The sequence below is a fragment of the Melanerpes formicivorus genome, unplaced genomic scaffold (genome assembly GCF_026170545.1).
Source record: "Melanerpes formicivorus ecotype bairdi unplaced genomic scaffold, bMelFor1.0.p_v2 SCAF_10, whole genome shotgun sequence".
Taxonomy (NCBI): domain Eukaryota; kingdom Metazoa; phylum Chordata; class Aves; order Piciformes; family Picidae; genus Melanerpes; species Melanerpes formicivorus.
This window is the reverse complement of record NW_027142362.1, coordinates 24,212,371-24,233,333: the sequence shown is the minus strand read 5'-3', so window position 1 is coordinate 24,233,333 and position 20,963 is coordinate 24,212,371. Positions and strand designations below refer to the sequence as shown.

At 61.5% G+C, this 20,963-nt stretch overlaps 1 protein-coding gene across 1 annotated transcript in view; it reads left to right on the top strand.

Annotated features, from left to right (window-relative positions):
• The window catches only part of ARIH1 (ariadne RBR E3 ubiquitin protein ligase 1), an 87,999-nt gene that overhangs the window by 38,514 nt on the left and 28,522 nt on the right, over positions 1 to 20,963 (top strand). The window contains exons 2-5 of the mRNA XM_068144300.1: positions 5,880 to 5,947; positions 12,368 to 12,512; positions 16,916 to 17,008; positions 17,323 to 17,378. Coding sequence (XP_068000401.1) covers positions 5,880 to 5,947; positions 12,368 to 12,512; positions 16,916 to 17,008; positions 17,323 to 17,378 — 362 coding nt within the window. The remainder of the gene's footprint in view (positions 1 to 5,879; positions 5,948 to 12,367; positions 12,513 to 16,915; positions 17,009 to 17,322; positions 17,379 to 20,963) is intronic.

The following is a 20,963-nucleotide window of genomic DNA, read 5'->3' as shown; positions in this document are numbered from 1 at the left end:
AGCTGTGCTGCAGGGGGTGCTGTGCTGCAGGGAGAGCTGTGCTGCAGGGGCAGCTGTGCTGCAGGGGCAGCTGTGCTGCAGGGGGTGCTGTGCTGCAGGGAGAGCTGTGCTGCAGGGGCAGCTGTGCTGCAGGGGGAGCTGTGCTGCAGGGGGAGCTGTGCTGCAGGGGTGCTGTGCTGCAGGGGCAGCTGTGCTGCAGGGGGAGCTGTGCTGCAGGGGCAGCTGTGCTGCAGGGAGAGCTGTGCTGCAGGGGTGCTGTGCTGCAGGGGGAGCTGTGCTGCAGGGGTGCTGTGCTGCAGGGGCAGCTGTGCTGCAGGGGGAGCTGTGCTGCAGGGGGTGCTGTGCTGCAGGGGGAGCTGTGCTGCAGGGGGAGCTGTGCTGCAGGGGTGCTGTGCTGCAGGGGGTGCTGTGCTGCAGGGGGAGCTGTGCTGCAGGGGGAGCTGTGCTGCAGGGGTGCTGTGCTGCAGGGGCAGCTGTGCTGCAGGGGGAGCTGTGCTGCAGGGGGAGCTGTGCTGCAGGGAGAGCTGTGCTGCAGGGGCAGCTGTGCTGCAGGGGGTGCTGTGCTGCAGGGAGAGCTGTGCTGCAGGGGTGCTGTGCTGCAGGGGCAGCTGTGCTGCAGGGGGAGCTGTGCTGCAGGGAGAGCTGTGCTGCAGGGAGAGCTGTGCTGCAGGGGCAGCTGTGCTGCAGGGAGAGCTGTGCTGCAGGGAGAGCTGTGCTGCAGGGGCAGCTGTGCTGCAGGGGGAGCTGTGCTGCAGGGAGAGCTGTGCTGCAGGGAGAGCTGTGCTGCAGGGGCAGCTGTGCTGCAGGGGGAGCTGTGCTGCAGGGAGAGCTGTGCTGCAGGGAGAGCTGTGCTGCAGGGGCAGCTGTGCTGCAGGGGGAGCTGTGCTGCAGGGGGTGCTGTGCTGCAGGGGTGCTGTGCTGCAGGGGGAGCTGTGCTGCAGGGGCAGCTGTGCTGCAGGGGCAGCTGTGCTGCAGGGGGAGCTGTGCTGCAGGGAGAGCTGTGCTGCAGGGAGAGCTGTGCTGCAGGGGCAGCTGTGCTGCAGGGGGAGCTGTGCTGCAGGGAGAGCTGTGCTGCAGGGAGAGCTGTGCTGCAGGGGCAGCTGTGCTGCAGGGGCAGCTGTGCTGCAGGGGGAGCTGTGCTGCAGGGGGAGCTGTGCTGCAGGGGCAGCTGTGCTGCAGGGGCAGCTGTGCTGCAGGGGGAGCTGTGCTGCAGGGAGAGCTGTGCTGCAGGGGCAGCTGTGCTGCAGGGGGAGCTGTGCTGCAGGGGGTGCTGTGCTGCAGGGGCAGCTGTGCTGCAGGGGGAGCTGTGCTGCAGGGGGAGCTGTGCTGCAGGGGCAGCTGTGCTGCAGGGGGAGCTGTGCTGCAGGGGCAGCTGTGCTGCAGGGGGAGCTGTGCTGCAGGGGGAGCTGTGCTGCAGGGGCAGCTGTGCTGCAGGGAGAGCTGTGCTGCAGGGAGAGCTGTGCTGCAGGGGGTGCTGTGCTGCAGGGGAGCTGTGCTGCAGGGGGTGCTGTGCTGCAGGGGCAGCTGTGCTGCAGGGGCAGCTGTGCTGCAGGGGTGCTGTGCTGCAGGGGGAGCTGTGCTGCAGGGAGAGCTGTGCTGCAGGGAGAGCTGTGCTGCAGGGGCAGCTGTGCTGCAGGGGGAGCTGTGCTGCAGGGAGAGCTGTGCTGCAGGGGCAGCTGTGCTGCAGGGGCAGCTGTGCTGCAGGGAGAGCTGTGCTGCAGGGGCAGCTGTGCTGCAGGGGCAGCTGTGCTGCAGGGGGTGCTGTGCTGCAGGGAGAGCTGTGCTGCAGGGGGTGCTGTGCTGCAGGGGAGCTGTGCTGCAGGGGGTGCTGTGCTGCAGGGGGTGCTGTGCTGCAGGGGAGCTGTGCTGCAGGGGAGCTGTGCTGCAGGGGGAGCTGTGCTGCAGGGGGAGCTGTGCTGCAGGGGCAGCTGTGCTGCAGGGGGTGCTGTGCTGCAGGGGGAGCTGTGCTGCAGGGAGAGCTGTGCTGCAGGGGGTGCTGTGCTGCAGGGGAGCTGTGCTGCAGGGGGTGCTGTGCTGCAGGGGGTGCTGTGCTGCAGGGGGAGCTGTGCTGCAGGGGGAGGTGTGATGCAGGGGGAGCTGTGCTGCAGGGGTGCTGTGCTGCAGGGGGAGCTGTGCTGCAGGGGGAGGTGTGATGCAGGGGGAGCTGTGCTGCAGGGGTGCTGTGCTGCAGGGGGAGCTGTGCTGCAGGGGGAGCTGTGCTGCAGGGGGAGGTGTGATGCAGGGGGAGGTGTGATGCAGGGGCAGCTGTGCTGCAGGGGGAGCTGTGCTGCAGGGGTGCTGTGCTGCAGGGGGAGCTGTGCTGCAGGGGAGCTGTGCTGCAGGGGACCTGTCTGAGGCCCAGCTGGGGCCTGGCTGCTGTGTGAGCCCTAATAAAGCAGTGCTGAGGGCCTGGCTGTGCTTGGCTGGGCAGAGCTTTGTGCTGGCGTGTCAGTGAGATGTGACAGCAGCTCTGGAGGGTTCCAGCAGAGTGGCTGCTTTGCTCCCTGCCCTTCCTCTCTGGCCAGCAGCAGCTCCCTGCCCTCAGCTCCAGGCCAGCTCTGGCCTTGCCTGCCTCACATTGCCCTTGGGAAGCAGCTGTGCTGCTGCAGCCTCCAGCAGAGCCCTGCAGTGCAGTTTGCCTTCTGCTGCCTGTGTCTGGCTGGGTACAGCTGGGTTGTCAGAGCTCACCTGCAGCACTGCCTGCAGTGCTGGTGCCCCCAGCACAAGAGGGACCTGGAGCAGCCCAGGGAGGGCTGCAGAACCTCCCCTCTGGGGCCAGGCTGGGAGAGCTGGGGCTGTTCAGCCTGGGGAAGAGAAGGCTCCAGGCAGACCTCAGAGCAGCCTTCCAGGGCCTGAAGGGCTCCAGGAGAGCTGGGGAGGGACTTTGGACAAGGGCTGGGAGTGCCAGGATGAGGAACAATGGCTTTGAGCTGGGAGAGGAGAAACTGAGACTGGAGATGAGGAAGAAATTCTTTCCAGTGAGGCTGGGGAGACTCTGGCACAGGCTGCCCAGGGAGGCTGTGACTGCCTCCTGCCTGGAGGTGTTCAGGGCCAGGTGTCCAGGCCAGCCAGCAACCAACCCCCCCCAGGGCCACCAGCCCCTGGCCCCAGGTACCATGGCCACAGACTCTGTGAGCACCTCCGGGGCTGGGGACTCCACCACCTCCCTGGGCAGCCTCTGCCAGTCCCTGAGCACTCCTGCAGCAGAGACATTGTTCCTCATCTCCAACCTAACCCTCCCCTGGCACAGCTTCAGGCCATTGCCTCCGCTTCTGTCTCCAGAGGCCAGGGAGCAGAGCCCAACCCCCAGCTCCCTGCAGCCTTGCAGTGCTGCAGCTGGGCTCTGAGCAGAGCAGAGGGGCAGAATCCCCTCCCTGTGCTGCTGCTCTCCCTGCTCTGGCTGCAGCTCAGCACTCAGCTGGCTCTGGGCTGCCAGGGACCACTGCTGGCTCCTGGGGAGTTTGGCACCCACTGACACCCCCAAGGCCTTCTCCTCCAGGCTGCTCTCAGCCACTCCTCACCCAGCCTGGATTTGTGCTGGGGTGCTGAGGCTTGGGGTTTTGGGGTGCTGAGGGTTGGGGTGCTGAGAGTTGGGGGTTGGGGGCTGGGGTTGGGGTGCTGAGGCTTGGGGTTTTGGGGTGCTGAGGGTTGGGGGCTGGGGATTGGGGTGCTGGGGGTTGGGGTGCTGGGGGTTGTGATGCTGGGGATTGGGGTGCTGGGGATTGGGGTGCTGGGGGTTGGGGTGCTGGGGGTTGGGTGGCTGAGGGTTGGGGGCTGGGGGTTGGGTGGCTGAGGGTTGGGAGCTGGGGGTTGGGTGGCTGAGGGTTGGGGGCTGGGGGTTGGGTGGCTGAGGGTTGGGAGCTGGGGGTTGTGATGCTGGGGATTGGGGTGCTGGGGGTTGGGGTGCTGGGGGTTGGGGGCTGAGGGTTGGGGTGCTGGGGATTGTGGTGCTGGGGATTGGGGTGCTGGGGGTTGGGGTGCTGGGGGTTGGGGGCTGAGGGTTGGGGTGCTGGGGATTGGGGTGCTGGGGATTGGGGTGCTGGGGGTTAGGGGGCTGTGTGCTGCTTGGTGGTGCCTGGCTGTCAGCACAGCAGCCTCTGGGGTGCTGCTTGGTGGTGCCCCTGGGGCTGGCTGGCCCTGGAGGCTGGCTGGAGGCAGCTCTGGGAGCTGTGTTCCCAGCGCAGAGAGGTTGGCTGTGGCAGCTTCTGGGTTTCCTGCCCCACAGCCTGTGGCAGCTTTGCCCTCCCAGCTCTGTGGAGCGCTCCCTCGGCTGGCTCAGGGCTCAGAAGCTGCTGGGGGGGGTGGGAGGCTGCCTGGCCCTGGCCCCCGAGGAGCTGTGCAGCCCTTGGTGGGGCAGGGCAGCCTCCCTCCTTGTGTAACCTTCCTGCTGCAGCCTGCCCCCAGGGCTGCATTCCAGGGGCTGTTTGCTGGTCTCACTGCTGAAAGATGCTGCCCCCCCTGCCCCCTGCCCCCCCTGTCCCCCCCTGCCCCCCCCATCCTCCCTGCCCCCCTGCCTCCCCTGCAGCCCTACCCCCAGCCTCCCCTGCCCCCCCTGCCCCCCCTGCCCCCCCTGCCCTCCCTGCCCCCTTGCCTCCCTGCCCTCCCTGCCCCCCTGCCCCCCTGCCCTCCCTGCCCCCCTTGCCTCCCTGCCCTCCCTGCCCCCCCTGCCCCCATGCCCCCTGCCCCCCACATCCCCCCTGCCTCCCTGCCCCCCCCCGTCCCTCCTGCCCCCCCCGCCTCCCCTGCCCCCCCTGCCCCCTTACCCCCCTGCCCCCCTGCCCTCCCTGCCTCCCCTGCCCCCTGCCTCCCTGCCTCCCCTACCCCCCTGTCCCCCTGCCCCCTGCCCCCCTGCCCCCTGTCCCCCTGCCCCCTGCCCCCTGCCCTGTGCTACTGCAGCTGTCTGTGGGATGCTGTGGCACCAGGCAGTGGCACAGCTGGAGGAGCTGCTGCAGGGGAGCAGTGACCCCAGCTCAGAGGAGAAGGGGGGAGGGAGGTGCAGGTTTGAGGGAGTGAGCTGCAGGCCTGCAGCACAGAGCAGCCCTGGCCTGGGGAGCCTGTGGCTGAGGCTGGGGCTGGGGTGGGATCCCTGCCTTGGCCGGCAGGGTTGGCTTCTGGCAGCTTCAGGCTGTAGCTGCAGCTCTCCAGGCCCTGCAAATCGCTGCTGCTTTGTGTCCTACTTTTCAGGAGAGGCTGCTGACAGTGTGCCCTGAGGCAGACTTCCCCTGGGTGTCAGATGGCAGAGCACAGAGAGGCAGTCCCGGGGCCCCCTGCTGCTCTGCTGGTGCCAAACCAGCCCAGGGAGTGGGTTAGGGAGCTCCAGCGTGGTTGTGGGGTGTAGGAGGAGCTGTGTGCTGGGTTCCTTTGCTCCTGGAACCACAGCCTGGGGGATGATCCAGGCTGAGCAGGAAGAAGCTGTAGAGCAGTGCAAGCCAGCTCTCATTGCTGACCTTCCTGGGCTGTATCATTGCAGAGGGTCTGAGGGCTTTGGGGCTGCTTCAGGAGCAGCTGAGCACTTCAGAGGACCTTGGTGGGACCTCACTGGGGGCACTGTGTCTGGCTCAGGGGCCCCCAGTGCAAGAGAGCCATGGAGCAGCTGGAGTGGCTCCAGAGGAGGCCACCAGGGTGAGCAGAAGGCTGTGGGGACAGGCTGAGAGAGCTGGGGCTGTCCAGCCTGGGGAAGAGAAGGCTCTGCTGAGCCCTGCGGTGTTAGCTGCCAGGAGTGCCTGCCCAGGCTCTCACTGCCACCCTGATCTCCCTGTGTGCCTGCTGGGAGCCCTGCTGGCTGTCCTCCCAGGGGCAGCCCAAGCTGCTGGGGCAGCCCAAGCTGCTGGGGCAGCCAGCAAGGCCATTCAGTGTTTCTTTCTCTTCCCTTCCTCCAGAACCCAGCGACCATCACTCGAATACTGCTCAGCCACTTCAACTGGGACAAAGAGAAGCTGATGGAGAGGTAAGCAGCACCCAGCCCAGCAGCCAGCACACCCTGCTTCACTCCTGGGGCAGTCTTCTGTTCCCAGATGAGTGTGGGAATGGAGGAAAGCAGCACCCTGGGCAGGGAGGGTGTTCCCCCCTAGGCTGGGCAAGGCTCCCTGGTTTAGTGGTGTTCATGACTTAGACTTCAGAGAGGTGGTTGCAGTTAGTTGCCCCTTGAAGCAGGAGCAACCTCCCAGGCTGAGCAGGCTCTGGAGCAAGAACAAGTTCCTGTTCCCTCACCCAGCACAAGAGCAACACCAAAGTATGGGATCCAGAGGAGGCCTCAAGGATGATCCAGGGGCTGGAGCAGCTCTGCTCTGAGGCCAGGCTGAGGGAGCTGGGGGGCTTCAGCCTGGAGAAGAGAAGACTCTGGGGGGACCTTAGAGCTGCCTTCTAGTACCTGAAGGGAGCCTACAGGAAGGCTGCAGAGAGACTTCTCCTGAGGGGGCCTGGAGCCAGGCCAAGGGGGAATGGTTTGAAGCTGAGGGAGAGCAGGGTCGGACTGGAGCTGGGGAAGAAGTTCTTCAGTCTGAGGGTGGTGAGGCTCTGGCACAGGCTGCCCAGGGAGGTTGTGGCTGCCTCCTCCTTGGGGGTGTTCAGGGCAGGTTGGATGAGGCCTTGAGCAGCTGAGTCTAGTTGAGAGGTGTCCCTGCCCATGGCCAGGGGGGCAGAGTGGATATCTCTTGAGGGCCCTTCCAACCTGAGCCATTCTAGGATCCTCTTCTCCAGTCTGAGCAGCCCCAGCTCTCCCAGCCTGTCCCCACAGGGGAGGTCCTGCAGCTCTCTCTTGTTTTGCTCAGGGCAGAGCTCCCTCTCCTTGGTTGTCTGTGTAGGTGCTGGGATGGCAGCCCTTGACTCAGTAGTTTTTCTTCTTCTCACCAAAAGCTCCTTCAGGGCAGGCAGAATGTGGCCCCCCATGGAGCTGAGCTGTGGGGTTTCCCAGAGGGGGCTGTGAGCCACCTCCATGTGACCTATTAGCCTGCAGGCTCTGGCAGTCCCCAGCCACAGCCCTTGGGCCACACAGCAGCATCCCCAGTGCCCCAGGGAGGCCTTTGTGCACATCAGAGCCCTGAGCTTCATTCTCCTGCCCTGCTCCTGGGGGAGTGCACAGTGGGAGCCAGCTGCACACCTGCCACAGCTCTGCTGCTGCCTGATGCCAGGAAAATGCTCCCAGCATTTGCTTCCCAGGAGCTGCTTTCTGCCACTGGGTCCCCAAGCAGCTTCCACAGAGCCCTCTGCAGGGCTCCTCCTGTGCTCAAAGCAGGAGGCCCAGCCCTGCCTCTGGGGCTTGAGGAAGGTCCTGTGGTTGTTGCACAGGTCAAGGTGATCACAGAATCAACCAGGCTGGGAAAGGCCTCAGAGTCCAACCTGTTACCTAACACCCAGCACCTCCTGACAACCAAACCAGGGCTCCAAGGGCCACATCCAGTCCCCTCTTGAGCACCCCCAGGGATGGGGACTCCACCACCTCCCTGGGCAGCACAGCCCAAGGGCCAATCTCTCTTGCTGGGAAGAACTTCTTCCTCACCTCCAGCCTAAACCTCCCCTGGCACAGCTTGAGACTGTGTCCTCTTGTTCTGGGGCTGCTTGCCTGCCTGGCAGAAGAGCCCAACCCCCACCTGGCTCCAACCTCCCTGCAGGCAGTTGGAGAGAGCAAGAAGGTCTCCCCTGAGCCTCCTCTTCTGCAGGCTAAGCAAGCCCAGCTCCCTCAGCCTCTCCTCACAGGGCTGTGCTCCAGACCCCTCCCCAGCCTCCTTGCCCTTCTCTGGACACCTTCAAGTCTCTCAATCTCCTTCTGAAACTGAGGAGCCCAGAACTGGACACAGGACTCGAGCTGTGGCCTAAGCAGTGCTGAGCCCAGGGCACAATGACCTCCCTGCTCCTGCTGGCCACACTCTCCCTGATGGTGGGAGGCAGGTGGTCACTCCAGGCAGGATGCAGAATGATGACTTTGGAGCAGTCATGGAGCTGAGAATGATCATGGGAGCATAGAATGGCTTCGGTTGGAAAGCACCTCAGAGATCATCTGCTCCAACCTGCCTGGGCACAGCCTGCTCCTGGGCCTGAGCATCTGCCCCTGCTGCACTTCTCATGGGTGCTGAGTGACGTGCTGTGCTCAGACTCACAGAGTGTTAGGGGCTGGAAGGGACCTCCAGAGCTCATCCAGTCCAAGCCCCTGCCAGAGCAGCATCACCCAGGGCAGGGCACACAGGAATGCAGCCAGGTGGCTTTTGAAAGCTTCCAGAGCAGGAGACTCCACAACCTCTGTGGGCAGCCTGCTCCAGGCCTCCAGCAGCCTCACTGGGAACAGATTCCTCCTCCTGTTGAGCTGGAACCTGCTGTGTTCAAGTTGGTGTCCATTGTTCCTTGGCTTGTTGCTGCACACCACTGAAAAGAGCTGGGCCCCCTCCCCTTGGCACCCACCCCTCAGTGTTTCTTCACACCAATTCAGGCCATCTGCTGCAGCAGGGTTGGAGTCTGAGCTGTGTCTAAGTCAGGAGCCTGGATGGACCTGGCTGGCTGGCAACAGCTCCAGGGCCAGACAGAAACCAGTGGCACCACAGAGGGGCTGTGGTGAGGAGGTCAAGAGAAGTTCTCCTGCCCCACTGCTCTGCCCTGCTGAGGCCACAGCTGGAATCTTGTGTCCAGTTCTGGGCCCCTCAGTTCAGGAAGGACCTCAGGGAACTGCTTGAGAGAGTCCAGCACAGAGCCACAAAGATGCTGCAGGCAGTGGAAGATCCTCATGAGGAGAGCCTGAGGGAGCTGAGGCTCTGTAGCTTGGAGAGGAGGAGCCTGAGGGTGACCTCATTGCTGTTGCTGAAGCTGTGCAGGGTGAGTGCCCAGAGGCTGGAGCCAGGCTCTGCTGGGGGGTGCCCAATGCCAGCACAAGGGGCAATAGGTAGAAGCCATTGAAACAGGAGGAATGGAATGGAATGGAATGGAATAGAATAGAATGGAATAGAATGGAATAGAATAGAATTCACCAGGTTGGAAAAGACCTTGGAGATCACCCTGTCCAACCTGTCCCCCAGCACCATCTGATCAACTCAACCATGGCACCAAGTGCCTCAGCCAGGCTCTTCCTAAACACCTCCAGGGATGGGGACTCCACCACCTCCCTGGGCAGCACAGCCCAAGGGCCAATCTCTCCCTCTGGGAAGAATTTATTCCTCAGCTCCCTCAGCCTCTCCTCCCAGGGCTGTGCTCCAGACCCCTCCCCAGCCTCCTTGCCCTTCCCTGGACACCTTCCAGCATCTCAACCTCTTTCCTACCTGCAGGAGTTCTCAGAGCCTGGCCCAGGCTGCCCAGGGAGGTGGTTGAATCCCCATCCCTGGGGGTGTCTCAGAGCTGTGTAGCTGTGGTGCTGAGGGCTGTGGTTCAGCACCAGCAGAGGATGGTTGGGGTGGAGGACCTTGAAGGGTCTTTTCCAACCCAAACCACTCCAACATTCTGTGGCTCTCAGTGTTGTGTTTTCCTCTGTCTTGGGCTGGGTTGATAGAGACAGGAGACCAGGAGGCAGAGCTTGGCCACAGAGCCTCAGCAGTGAGTGAAGGAACTGACTGAGCTCAGGACTTCTCTCTTGATTGCCCTCCAGTTTTACTGTGGCTGGTGGCATCTGTCCCTCCTGGGGGCAGCTTTTGGGCTGAAGCTGTCAGGATGAAGAGCCTCAGAAGCCACTTGATGTGCCTTCCCCAGGTCATCTGAGGAGAAAAGTATTTTAGCCTGCAACCAAAGACCTTCTGCAGTCCCTGGAGGTGCAGACAGAGGCAGGGCAGCCGCCAGAGATGTTCCTCTTGGTGGCCACATGTCACTGCTCCCTCTGAGCAGAGGACAGATGCCAGGATGGGCCTGGAGGCTTGGCTGCCAGCCCAGCTTGCCTCTTCCCCTTCCATGCAGGGTCTGACTCTGTAGGCACCTGGCTGGCTGCTTTCCTTTGGGCTCAGTGCTCTTCAGCAGAGGCTTAACAGGTGGGAAACTGTGTGTGGCAGGAGGAGCTCTGCCACTGCAGCTCTGCTGGCCCCTGGCATTCACAAATGCTCCTGCACTGAGGTAGAGATCCCAAGGGATGCACTAGAAACGTGGGGGGGGATGAAAAAGCTTTGTCTCTGTGATGCTGCCTTGGATAGGCTTGGGTGACACCTAGAAACTGTGGCTAGGCAGTGAGCAGCAGCAGGAGGGACCTGAGAGGAAAGAGAGGAGTGGACAGCTTCAGGGCCCTGCCAAAAGCCTTGGTGGAGGAGGAGAGAGGAGTGGACAGCTTCAGCCCTGCCAAAAGCCTTGGTGCAGGAGGAAAGAGAGGAGTGGACAGCTTCAGCCCTGCCAAAAGCCTTGGTGCAGGAGGAAAGAGAGGAGTGGACAGCTTCAGCCCTGCCAAAAGCCTTGGTGCAGGAGGAAAGAGAGGAGTGGACAGCTTCAGGGCTCTGCCAAAAGCCTTGGTGGAGGAAGAAAGAGAGGAGTGGACAGCTTCAGCCCTGCCAAGAGCCTTGGTGCAGGAGGAAAGAGAGGAGTGGACAGCTTCAGCCCTGCCAAAAGCCTTGGTGCAGGAGGAAAGAGAGGAGTGGACAGCTTCAGGGCCCTGCCAAGAGCCTTGGTGCAGGAGAAAAGAGAGGAGTGGACAGCTTCAGGGCCCTGCCAAGAGCCTTGGTGCAGGAGGAAAGAGAGGAGTGGACAGCTTCAGCCCTGCCAAGAGCCTTGGTGCAGGGCTGGGCTTGGTGCTGGGAAGCAGGGAGGAAAGGGCAGAACCTGAAAGGAATTCACTGCTGTGTCTGTGCAGTCCAGAAGTGGAAAAAGCAGAGTTGGTGATGAGGAGAATGGATGCTGGAGAATAGAATAGAATAGAGTAGAGTAGAATAGAATAGAATAGAATAGAATAGAATAGAATAGAATAGAATAGAATAGAATAGAATAGAATAGAATAGATCAGGCTGGAAAAGACCTTTGATATCATCCAGTCCAACCTGTCCCCCAGCACCATCTGATCAACTCAACCATGGCACCAAGTGCCTCAGCCAGGCTCTTCTTAAGCACCTCCAGGCATGGGGACTCCACCACCTTCCTGGGCAGCACAGCCCAAGGGCCAATCTCTCTTGCTGGGAAGAATTTCTTCCTCACCTCAGAGCTCCTTGTGCTGAGTTGAAACCTGCCCCTGGGGCAGGCTCCTGAGCCTTGCCTCAAGATCCCCAGCTCCAACTCCCTGCCATGGGCAGGGACCCCTCCCCCCAGCCCAGGCTGCTCAAGGCCTCATCCAGCCTGGCCTTCAACACCTCCAGGCAGGAGGCAGCCACAGCCTCCCTGGGCAGCCTGGGCCAGAGTCTCCCCAGCCTCACTGCAAAGAATTTCTTCCTCCTCTCCAGTCTCAATCTCCCCTCTCCCAGCTCCAAGCCATTGTTCCTCATCCTATCACTCCCAGCCCTTCTCAAAAGTCCCTCCCCAGCTCTCCTGGAGCCCCTGCAGGTGCTGGCAGGCTGCTGTGGAGCTCCTGGAGCCTTCTCCAGGCTGAGCAGCCCCAGCTCTCTGACCTTTAACTCTTCACCTGGCTGCAGTGTGGGTAAATGTGGGAGTTCTCCCTAGGTAGGTGGCACCCTCTGGGGGGTGGGGGAGGGGGGGTGGGTGTTTGATTGCTGGGTTTGAGTGAGGGCTGTGTGCTTCACTGCCAGCTTGGATGAGTTCCTCCCAGCTGCTGCAGGCTGGAGAAGGAGATGTGGTGGTGGGGGGGGTGTCAGTGGCAGGAGGAGGCTGAGCTGCCTGCTAGTGATCCCTTCAAGTTTAGTCCTCCCTGCCAGGTGGAGGAGCTTGCTGGGAGCCTATCAGCCAAACCTCTGTCCTGCTCTGGGCTGCCCAGCTCAGGAGGGACAGGGATCTGCTGGAGAGAGCCCAAGGGAGGCTACCAGGATGCTGAAGGGACTGCAGCACTGCCTGGGGAGGAGAGGCTGAGAGCCCTGGGGCTGTTGAGTCTGGAGAGGAGAAGGCTGAGAGGAGATCTGATCAATGTCTATCAATAGCTGAGGGCTGGGGGTCAGGAAGGAAGGGACAGGGACAGCCTCTGCTCACTGTGCCCTGGGACAGGCCAAGGGGCAGTGGATGGAAACTGCAGCACAAGAGGTTCCACCTCACCAGGAGGAGGAACTTCTGCACTGTGAGGTCCCAGAGCACTGGAGCAGGCTGCCCAGAGAGGTTGTGGAGTCTCCTGCTCTGGAGCCTTTCCAGCCCCACCTGGATGTGTTCTGTGTGACCTGTGCTGGATTCTCTGCTCCTGCTCTGGCAGGGGCTTGGACTTGGGGATCTCCAGAGGTCCCTTCCAACCCCTAACCTCCTGTGAGCCTGTGAAAGCTCCCAAGTGGAGTCTGGCAGGTGGCCCAGAGGGAGGTGGGTAAGCCTTGGTGCTGTGTGCCTGCAGGTACTTTGATGGCAACCTGGAGAAGCTCTTTGCCGAGTGCCACGTCATCAACCCCAGCAAGAAGTCCCGGACGCGCCAGATGAACACCAGGTCCTCGGCCCAGGACATGCCTTGCCAGATCTGCTATCTCAACTACCCCAACTCGGTGAGTGCCTGCCAGCCTGGCCCTGCCTGGCCCTGCCTGGCTCTGCCTGGCCCTGCCTGGCCCAGCCTGGCCCTGCTCCCCAGCCCCAGCGTCCTGCCAGCGGAGCCTGGGAGCATTGCTCCGGCAGAGCCTTGAGAGGCAAACTCAGGCCTCAGGCTGCTCCGGAGCCGGCGATGGGCACCGGCAGCCACGGCGGGGAGCCAGGGCCTGGGCTGCAGCAGCTGCAGAGAGATGAGCCTGCCCCTCCCCTTCCCTCTCCCTCCCTCTCCCTCCACTTCCCCCTCTTTCTCCCCCTCCCCCTTCCCTTCCTCCTCTTCCCCTCTCCCTCTCCCCCTCTCCCTCCCCCTCTCCCTCTCCCTCTCCCTCTCCCTCCCCCTCTCCCTCTCCCTCTCCCTCTCCCTCTCCCTCTCCCTCTCCCCCTCCCTCTCCCCCCTCCCTCTCCTTCTCTCCCCTCACTGATCCCCAGCAGTGTGGGCAGCAGGGGCAGGGAGGGGATTCTGCCCCTCTGCTGTGCTCTGCTCAGACTCCCCTGCAGTGCTGGGGCAGCTCTGGAGCCCTCAGCACAGACAGGGACCTGGTGGAGCAGGGCCAGAGGAGGCCACAGCAGTGCTGGCAGGGCTGGAAGCCCTCTGCTGTGAGGCCAGGCTGGGATGGTTGGGGGGGGTTCAGCCTGGAGAATGATCTGTAAGGTCCCTCCCAGGCTCAGCTGCTCTGTGAGGACACCCAGATGACTTAGTCTCATTCATGGAGTGTCAGATGTCAGATGACATCTCATCATTCCTGAAGTGAAGAACAAAGGCAGGGTGAGGTGGGCCTGGTGACCCCAGCCTGGAGCAGCTGATCCCTTCTCTGGTGCTCCCAGAGGAGCAGGGCCAGGGCTCCACTGGCAGTGTGCTGCTGCTGGTGCTTGGCTTTGCCAGGGGAACCAGCTGATGAGGACAGACAGGGGGAAAGCAGAGCTGTCCCCTCTGACACAGTCCTGCTTCAGAAGCCACGCTGGGCCTTGGACTGCATGGCCTGGTGTCAGCTTCCTCCCTGGACATCTGCTGTCAGCTCAGCCAGCAGCAATGGGGAACTCCCTCCAAGGCAGGAAAGTAGCTGCAAGCTGCTGGGAGGTGTGTGCAGGCTGCCAGGGGGTGTGCTGCCTGCCTTTCCTGTGGGCACCCAGCAGAGCTCCTCCCTGCCTGACACCAGGAGCTGTGCTCTCCAGCTTCCTGGGGTGTGCTTGCTGCAGGAGAGGAGGAGCTGCTCCCTGCTCACAGACACTGATGCCTTTGGGTGGGAAGGCATTGTCAAAGCTCATCTTGGCCAAGCCCCCTGCACTCAGCAGGGACAGCTCCAGCCAGAGCAGGCTGCCCAGGGCCACAGCCAGCCTCATCGGCAATGTCTCCAGGGGTGAGGCCTCAGCCACCTCCCTGGGCAGCCTGTGCCAGGGTCTCTCCACTCTCCCTGTGCAGAGCTTCCTCCTGATGCCCAGCCTAACTCTGCCCTGCTCCAGCTCAAAGCCATTGCCCCTTCTCCTCTCCCCACAGCCCCTTCTGAGCAGCCCCTCCCCAGCCTGCCTGTGGGTCCCCTGCAGATATTGAAATGCAGCTCTGAGGTCTCCCTGCAGCCTTCTCTTCCCCAGGCTGAAGAGCCCCAACTCTCTCAGCCTGTCCCCACAGGAGAGGCTCTGCAGCCCTCTGCTCCTCAGGTGTTCTTCCAAGCTTTATTATGTGGAGAAGTCCTAATTCTGGGGGCAGTCAGTGCTGTCCCCAGGCTGGGTGCAGCTGGCATCCCGAAGGTCAGAGCTGTTGTGGCGTTTCCATCATCCCCCTGGCTGCCAGGGGACGTCACTGGGACACAGCAGCATCTGCTGCAGCACCAGATGCCTTCAGGAATGGCTCAAAAGTCAGGAGGTTGCTTTTTTCCCCACTCACTGAGGTGCTGAGCCTGGGCACCCTGTGGCTGTCAGCTTCCTCCCCCTGAGCTCTGCTGCTGCACTCTTTTGGCTTCCAAAGCAACCAAAGTTTTGGATTAGAATGGAACAGAATTCACCAGGTTGGAAAAGACCTTGGAGATCATTGAGTCCAGCCTATCACCCAGCACCATCTGATCAGCTCAACCATGGCACCAAGTGCTTCAGCCAGGCTCTTCCTAAACACCTCCAGGCATGGGGACTCCACCACCTCCCTGGGCAGCACAGCCCAAGGGCCAATCTCTCTGTCTGGGAAGAACTTCTTCTTCACCTCCAGCCTAAACCTCCCCTGGCACAGCTGCAGACTGTGTCCTCTTGTTCTGGGGCTGCTTGCCTGCCTGGCAGAAGAGACCAACCCCCAGCTGGCTCCAACCTCCCTGCAGAGAGTTGCAGAGAGCAAGAAGGTCTCCCCTGAGCCTCCTCTTCTGCAGGCTAAGCAAGCCCAGCTCCCTCAGCCTCTCCTCCCAGGGCTGTGCTCCAGACCCCTCCCCAGCCTCCTTGCCCTTCTCTGGACACCTTCCAGCAGCTCAACCTCTTTCCTAACCCATGGCACCAAGTGCCTCAGCCAGGCTCCTCTCAAACCCCCCCAGTGATGGGGACTCCACACTCTTGAGCCTCTCATGCTCAAGGGAGGCAGTTTGGGCTCTCCTTGCTGCAGAGCATCCTGCTGCTGTTGCAGCCTGTCCCCCAGAGGGGAGCAGCTTTCTTTTGCCCTTCAAGCTCCTTACATTTGATGATATCTCAGGGTGGGGCACTTGTTTGATCTTATTGGCTGAGAAGAGAATCAGAGGCTGCAGAACCTCCCCTGTGGGGACAGGCTGGGGGAGCTGGGGCTGTGCAGCCTGGAGAGGAGAAGGCTCCAGGCAGACCTCAGAGCAACCTTCCAGTACCTGAAGGGGCTCCAGGAGAGCTGGGGAGGGACTTTGGACAAGGGCTGGGAGTGCCAGGCTGAGGAAAATGGCTTTGAGCTTGGAGAGGAGAGATTGAGACTGGAGATGAGGAAGAAATTCTTTGCAGTGAGGCTGGGGAGACTCTGGCACAGGTTGCCCAGGGAGGCTGTGGCTGCCTCCTGCCTGGAGGTGTTGAAGGCCAGGCTGGATGAGGCCTTGAGCAGCCTGGGCTGGGGGGAGGGGTCCCTGCCCATGGCAGGGGGCTGGCACTGGCTGATGTTGCAGGTCCCTTCCAACCCAACCCCTTCTGTGCTTGTGTGAGCCCAGGGCTGTTGGAAGAGCAAAGCCCTCAAGCAGTGACCTGCCCAGGGTGAGAGGCAGCAGGCTTGGGGCAGCCTTTGGCCTTCCCCAGGCTGCTTGCCCATCACTTGATTTCCCAGGCAAGAGGGAGCTGCCTGAGGCTGTGTGTGGCACTGTGTCTGTGCTTTGACGTCTGGGCAGCACCTGCATGTGGCAGCAAGGGGAGGGGAGAAGACAGCAGAGCATCTTAAAGGAAAACAAAAGAGCCTTGGGGCTGCTGAGCAGCTCCCCAGGAGCCAGCAGTGCCTCCTGCAGCCCTCAGGCAGCTGTGTGCTGGGCTGCAGCCAGAGCAGGGTGGGCAGAGGACAGCAGAGGGGATCCTGCCCCTGGGCTCTGCTCTGCTCAGACCTCACCTCCAATCCTGCCTCCATGCTGAAACTCCAGTGCCTGTTCTTTGTTGTTGGGTGCAGTGATGGAGTGAATCCCCCAGCTCTAGGGGGATGTCCTGCTCCTGGCCACAAAGATGACCAGAGGCCTGCAGCACCTCTCCTGTGAGGACAGGCTGGGAGAGCTGGGGCTGCTCAGCCTGGAGAGGAGAAGGCTCCAGGGAGACCTCAGAGCTGCATTTCAATATCTGAAGGGGTCCTAGAGCAAGGCTGGGGAGGGGCTGCTCAGAAGGGCCTGTGGGGAGAGGATGAGGGCCAATGGTTTGAAAGTGGAGCAGGACAGAGCTAGGCTGAACATGAGGAGGAAGTTCTGCACAGGGAGGCTGGGGAGGCACTGCAACAGGCTGCCCAGGGAGGAGCTGGTGGCCCCATCCCTGGAGACATTGAAGGTCAGGATGGATGGGACCTGAGCAGCCTGCTCTGGCTGGAGATGTCCCTGCTGAATGCAGGGGGGTTGGAAAGGAGACTCTCAGTGGTGCCTTGAAAGCCAGAGCACTCTGTGCTGCTACAGTAGTGCTGAGTGGGGGATGCTCTGGGGTGCAGTGCTGGGTGCAGTGCTGGGTGAATCCCCAGGCTGCTGCTGCAGGGTGTGATGTTGTGTGGTGCTGGGTGCAGTGCTGGGTGCAGTGCTGGGTGCAGTGCTGGGTGAATCCCCAGGCTGCTGCTGCAGGGTGTGATGTTGTGTGGTGCTGGGTGCAGTGCTGGGTGCAGTGCTGGGTGCAGTGCTGGGTGAATCCCCAGGCTGCTGCTGCAGGGTGTGATGTTGTGTGGTGCTGGGTGCAGTGCCTGATGCTCTTTTCCTCCTTGCAGTACTTCACTGGCCTGGAGTGTGGACACAAGTTCTGCATGCAGTGCTGGAGTGAATACCTAACCACCAAGATCATGGAGGAAGGCATGGGACAGGTACCTGGCAGCTCCTGGCTGGGGCTGGAGGCTCTGCAGCAGGGGGGGGAGGGGGAAGGGAGAGTTCTTCCCTACTGAAGCCTAAAATAGCCCCAAAAGGCCAAGCAGGAAGCCCCAAGCCTGAGAGCTTGCTGTGGGGGAGGGGGTGCAGGTATCTGCTGTGGGTGGGAGCAATCCTGCAGCTCTGGGGGGTGGTGCTGGGCCCCTGTGCTGCCTGTGCTCTGCCCTGCAGGGGAAGCTGTGGCCTGGGAGCTGTGTGCTGCAGAGGGGATGAACACTCTGCCTGTCCTGACCTTGCTTTGCTTCTCTTTCAGACCATCTCGTGCCCTGCCCATGGCTGTGATATCTTAGTGGATGACAACACAGTTATGTAAGTATGAGGAGCTGCTGCCTCTTGCCTTAGAATCAGAGAGCCACAGAACTGCCAGGGCTGGAAGGGAGCTCAAGGCTCAGCCAGTTCCAACCCCCCTGCCATGGGCAGGGACACCTCACACCACAGCAGCTTGCTCACAGCCACCTCCAGCCTGGCTGCAAACACCTCCAGGCAGGAGGCTTCCACCACCTCCCTGGGCAGCCTGTGCCAGGCTCTCACCACCCTCCTGGGGAAAAACTTCTTCCTCACATCCAGTCTGCATTTTCCCCCAGTTGGTTACTCAGGTGCTCTCCAGATGTCCTGACTCAAAAACCCTGCAGACAGGTTTGAAGGCAGCAGAGAGGTCAGGCCTGGCCTCTCTTACTGTGACCCCAGCTGTGAGAGGCTGGAGCAGGGCCAGAGAAGGGCAGCAAAGCTGGGGAAGGGTCTGGGGAACAGGGCTGGGGAGGAGCAGCTGGGGGAGCTGAGGGGGAGGGGTTGGTGTGGAGCAGAGGAGGCTGAGGGAGACCTCAGTGCTCCCTGCAGCTCCCTGAGAGGAGGCTGCAGGGAGCTGGGCTTGGGCTCTTCTTAGTGTCAGGGGATAGGAGGAGAGGCAATGGCCTGGAACTGTGCCAGGGGAGGCTTAGGTTGGAGAGGAGGAAAGATTCCTTTGCTGCAGGAGTGGTCAGGGACTGGCAGAGGCTGCCCAGGAAGGTGGTGGAGTCCCCAGCCCTGGAGGTGTTCAAGAAAGCTGTGGCCATGGCCCTTTGGGCCAGGGTTTGGTGGCCATGGGGGGCTTGGGTTGAAGTTGGATTCAGTGATCTCAGAGGCCTTCTCCAAGCCAAACCATTCTGTGTTTCTGTCTCTCTTACCATTGAGTGCAGCTCTGAAGAATTCATTCCTCAGTCCATGGAAGGACTCTTTGGTCAGTGTGCCCAGGGTGGCAGCAGAGCAAACCCCAGGCAGCTCTTCCAGACCCTGTCCTAAGTGCTTTGTGCTTTGTGCTTCCCTTGATCCCTGCAGGAATTTAGCACTTCCTACCTGGGTCAAGGCACCGGCTCAGCAAGCCTGGAGCCAGTGACTCAGAGGAGAGAAGTCCTCTCTGGGGGTGCAGGGTGTGCTTTCTAGAATCACAGAGTGCCAGGGGCTGGAAGGGACCTCCAGAGACCAGCCAGCCAGAGCAGGGGCCCCCAGGGCAGGGCCCCCAGGAGCACAGCCAGTGGGGGTTGGAAGCTCTCCAGAGCAGGAGACTCCACAGCCTCCCTGGGCAGCCTGCTCCAGGCTCCAGCAGCCTCACAGCAAAGAAGCTTCTCCTGGTGTTGATGTGGAACCTCCTGGGTTCCAGTTTTTGTACCCATGCTCCCTTGTGCTGTCCCTGGGCACCACCAGAGCCTGGCTCCACCCTCCTGCCCCCCACCCCTCAGCTATTGATCAGACCCCTCTCAGCCTTCTGTGCAGGCTCCAGAGCCCCAGGGCTCTCAGGCTCACAGCAGAGGTGTTCAGGTTCTCCAGGCATCCTTGCAGCCTCCATTAGACTCTCTCCAACAGGTCTCTTTCTCTCTTGAGCTGGGGACCCCAAAAGAGGACAGAGTATTCCAGGTGTGACCTCCCCAGGTCAGAGCAGAGGGGCAGGAGACCCAAGCAGTGTCTGCAGGGTGTGATGAGGGTGCTGTGGCAGCTGGCACTTGGCTCATGAAGTTGTCCAGCTGTGGGTGGCTGCTCCTTGCTGCTGGAGCAGTGGATTCCACCAGCTTGCTTCTCCTCTGTCCTGGGTGAAGTTACTGCATGAGTAATCTCCTTTGTGATTCTGAGCCTTGCTTAGGTTAATTTTCATTCTTCATGCTCAGAAGTGTCTTCACTGGAGGCTTCTTCCCTCACCTTCTTCCTTCCTGCAGCCTGACTCACTCACTGGGAGTAATTTGATGGCTTTAGGATCAGTTGCTTTTAGACTGGTGGAGTCCTGTGCCCTCTGGGTTAGTCATCAGGTGTAGGCTGGGTAGGAGGGGAAGGAGGAGGAAGTGATTCTCCCCCTCTGCTCTGCTCTCATCAGCCCCCCACCTGGAGCACTGCATCCAGTTCTGGAGCTCACAGCACAGGAAGGACATGGGGCTGTTGGAGGGGGGCCAGAGGAGGCCACCAGGAGGAGCAGAGGGCTGCAGAACCTCCCCTGGGGGGACAGGCTGAGAGAGTTGGGGCTGTTCAGCCTGGAGAAGAGAAGGCTGCAGGGAGACCTCAGAGCAGCCTTCCAGTACCTGAAGGGAACCAGTAGGAAGGCTGGGGAGGGACTGTTTAGAAGGGCTTGGAGTGATAGGCTGAGGGACACTGGTTTGAAACTGGAGCAGGGGAGACACAGGTTGGACATAAGAGGAAGCTGTTGAGAGTGGGAGTGGTGAGACCCTGGAGCAGGCTGCCCAGGGAAGTGGTTGAGGCCCCATCCCTGGAGACATTAAGGAGCACTGCATCCAGTTCTGGAGTTCACAGCACAGGAAGGACATGGGACTGTTGGAGGAGGTCCAGAGGAGGCCACCAAGATGAACAGAGGGCTGCAACCTCCCCTGTGGGGACAGGCTGGGGAGCTGGGGCTGCTCAACCTGGAGAAGAGAAGGCTCCAGGGAAGCTTTAGAGCAGCCTCCCAGTACCTGAAGGGCTCCAGGAGAGCTGGGGAGGGACTTTTGAGAAGGGCTGGGAGGGACAAGATGAGGAACAATGGCTTTGAGCTGGGAGAGGGCAGATTGAGACTGGAGATGAGGAAGAAATTCTTTGCAGTGAGGCTAGGGAGACTCTGGCACAGGCTGCCCAGGGAGGCTGTGGCTGCCTCCTGCCTGGAGGTGTTGGAGGCCAGGCTGGATGAGGCCTTGAGCAGCCTGGGCTGGTGGGAGGTGTCCCTGCCCATGGCAGGGGTTTGGCACTGGCTGATCTTGAAGGCCCCTTCCAGCCCACCCCAGTGTGTGAGCCTGTGCAGGTTCCCTGTGCTGGTGAGAGCCTGGCTGGGCTCCCTTGGGTGGGGCTGAGCTGCTGCTGATTGAATCTCTGGAGTGACTGGATTGAGATTGCTGTTTGCTGCAGCCTGGGCTCAAGGGGTGGTGCTGTGCACTCCCAGCAGGCCATTCCTTGAGGGTGTTCTTGATTGCAGCAGTTGGAAGGAGCTGCTGAGGCAGTGCCTGTGAAGCAGGCTGGCTGGGATCAGGGAGGCTGTGGTGGCAGCTGTAGCAAGCAGAGGGTGGAAGAGGAGGAGAGCAGCTCTGCCTTTGGTTGCTATGGTTTCTGTTGCTACTGCCTGCTACTAGCAGTAGCTCTGAGTGTCCTTAGCTTTGGTGGCTTTTATAGCACAGAAAGCTGTGATGCTGGGGGTGAGCCTGTGACTGGGGGGCTTGAGTACCTCTGCTCTGAAGAAAGGCTGAGAGCCCTGAGGCTGTTCAGCCTGGGGAAGAATCACAGCCAGCTTGGAAAAGACCTAAGAGGTGCTAGGGAGGGCTACAAGGATGCTTAGGGGACTTGAGCATCTCCCCTGTGAAGAGAGACTGAGAGCCCTGGGGCTGGTTAGTCTGGAGAGGAGAAGGCTGAAAGGGATCTGATCAATGTCTATCAATAGCTGAGGGCTGG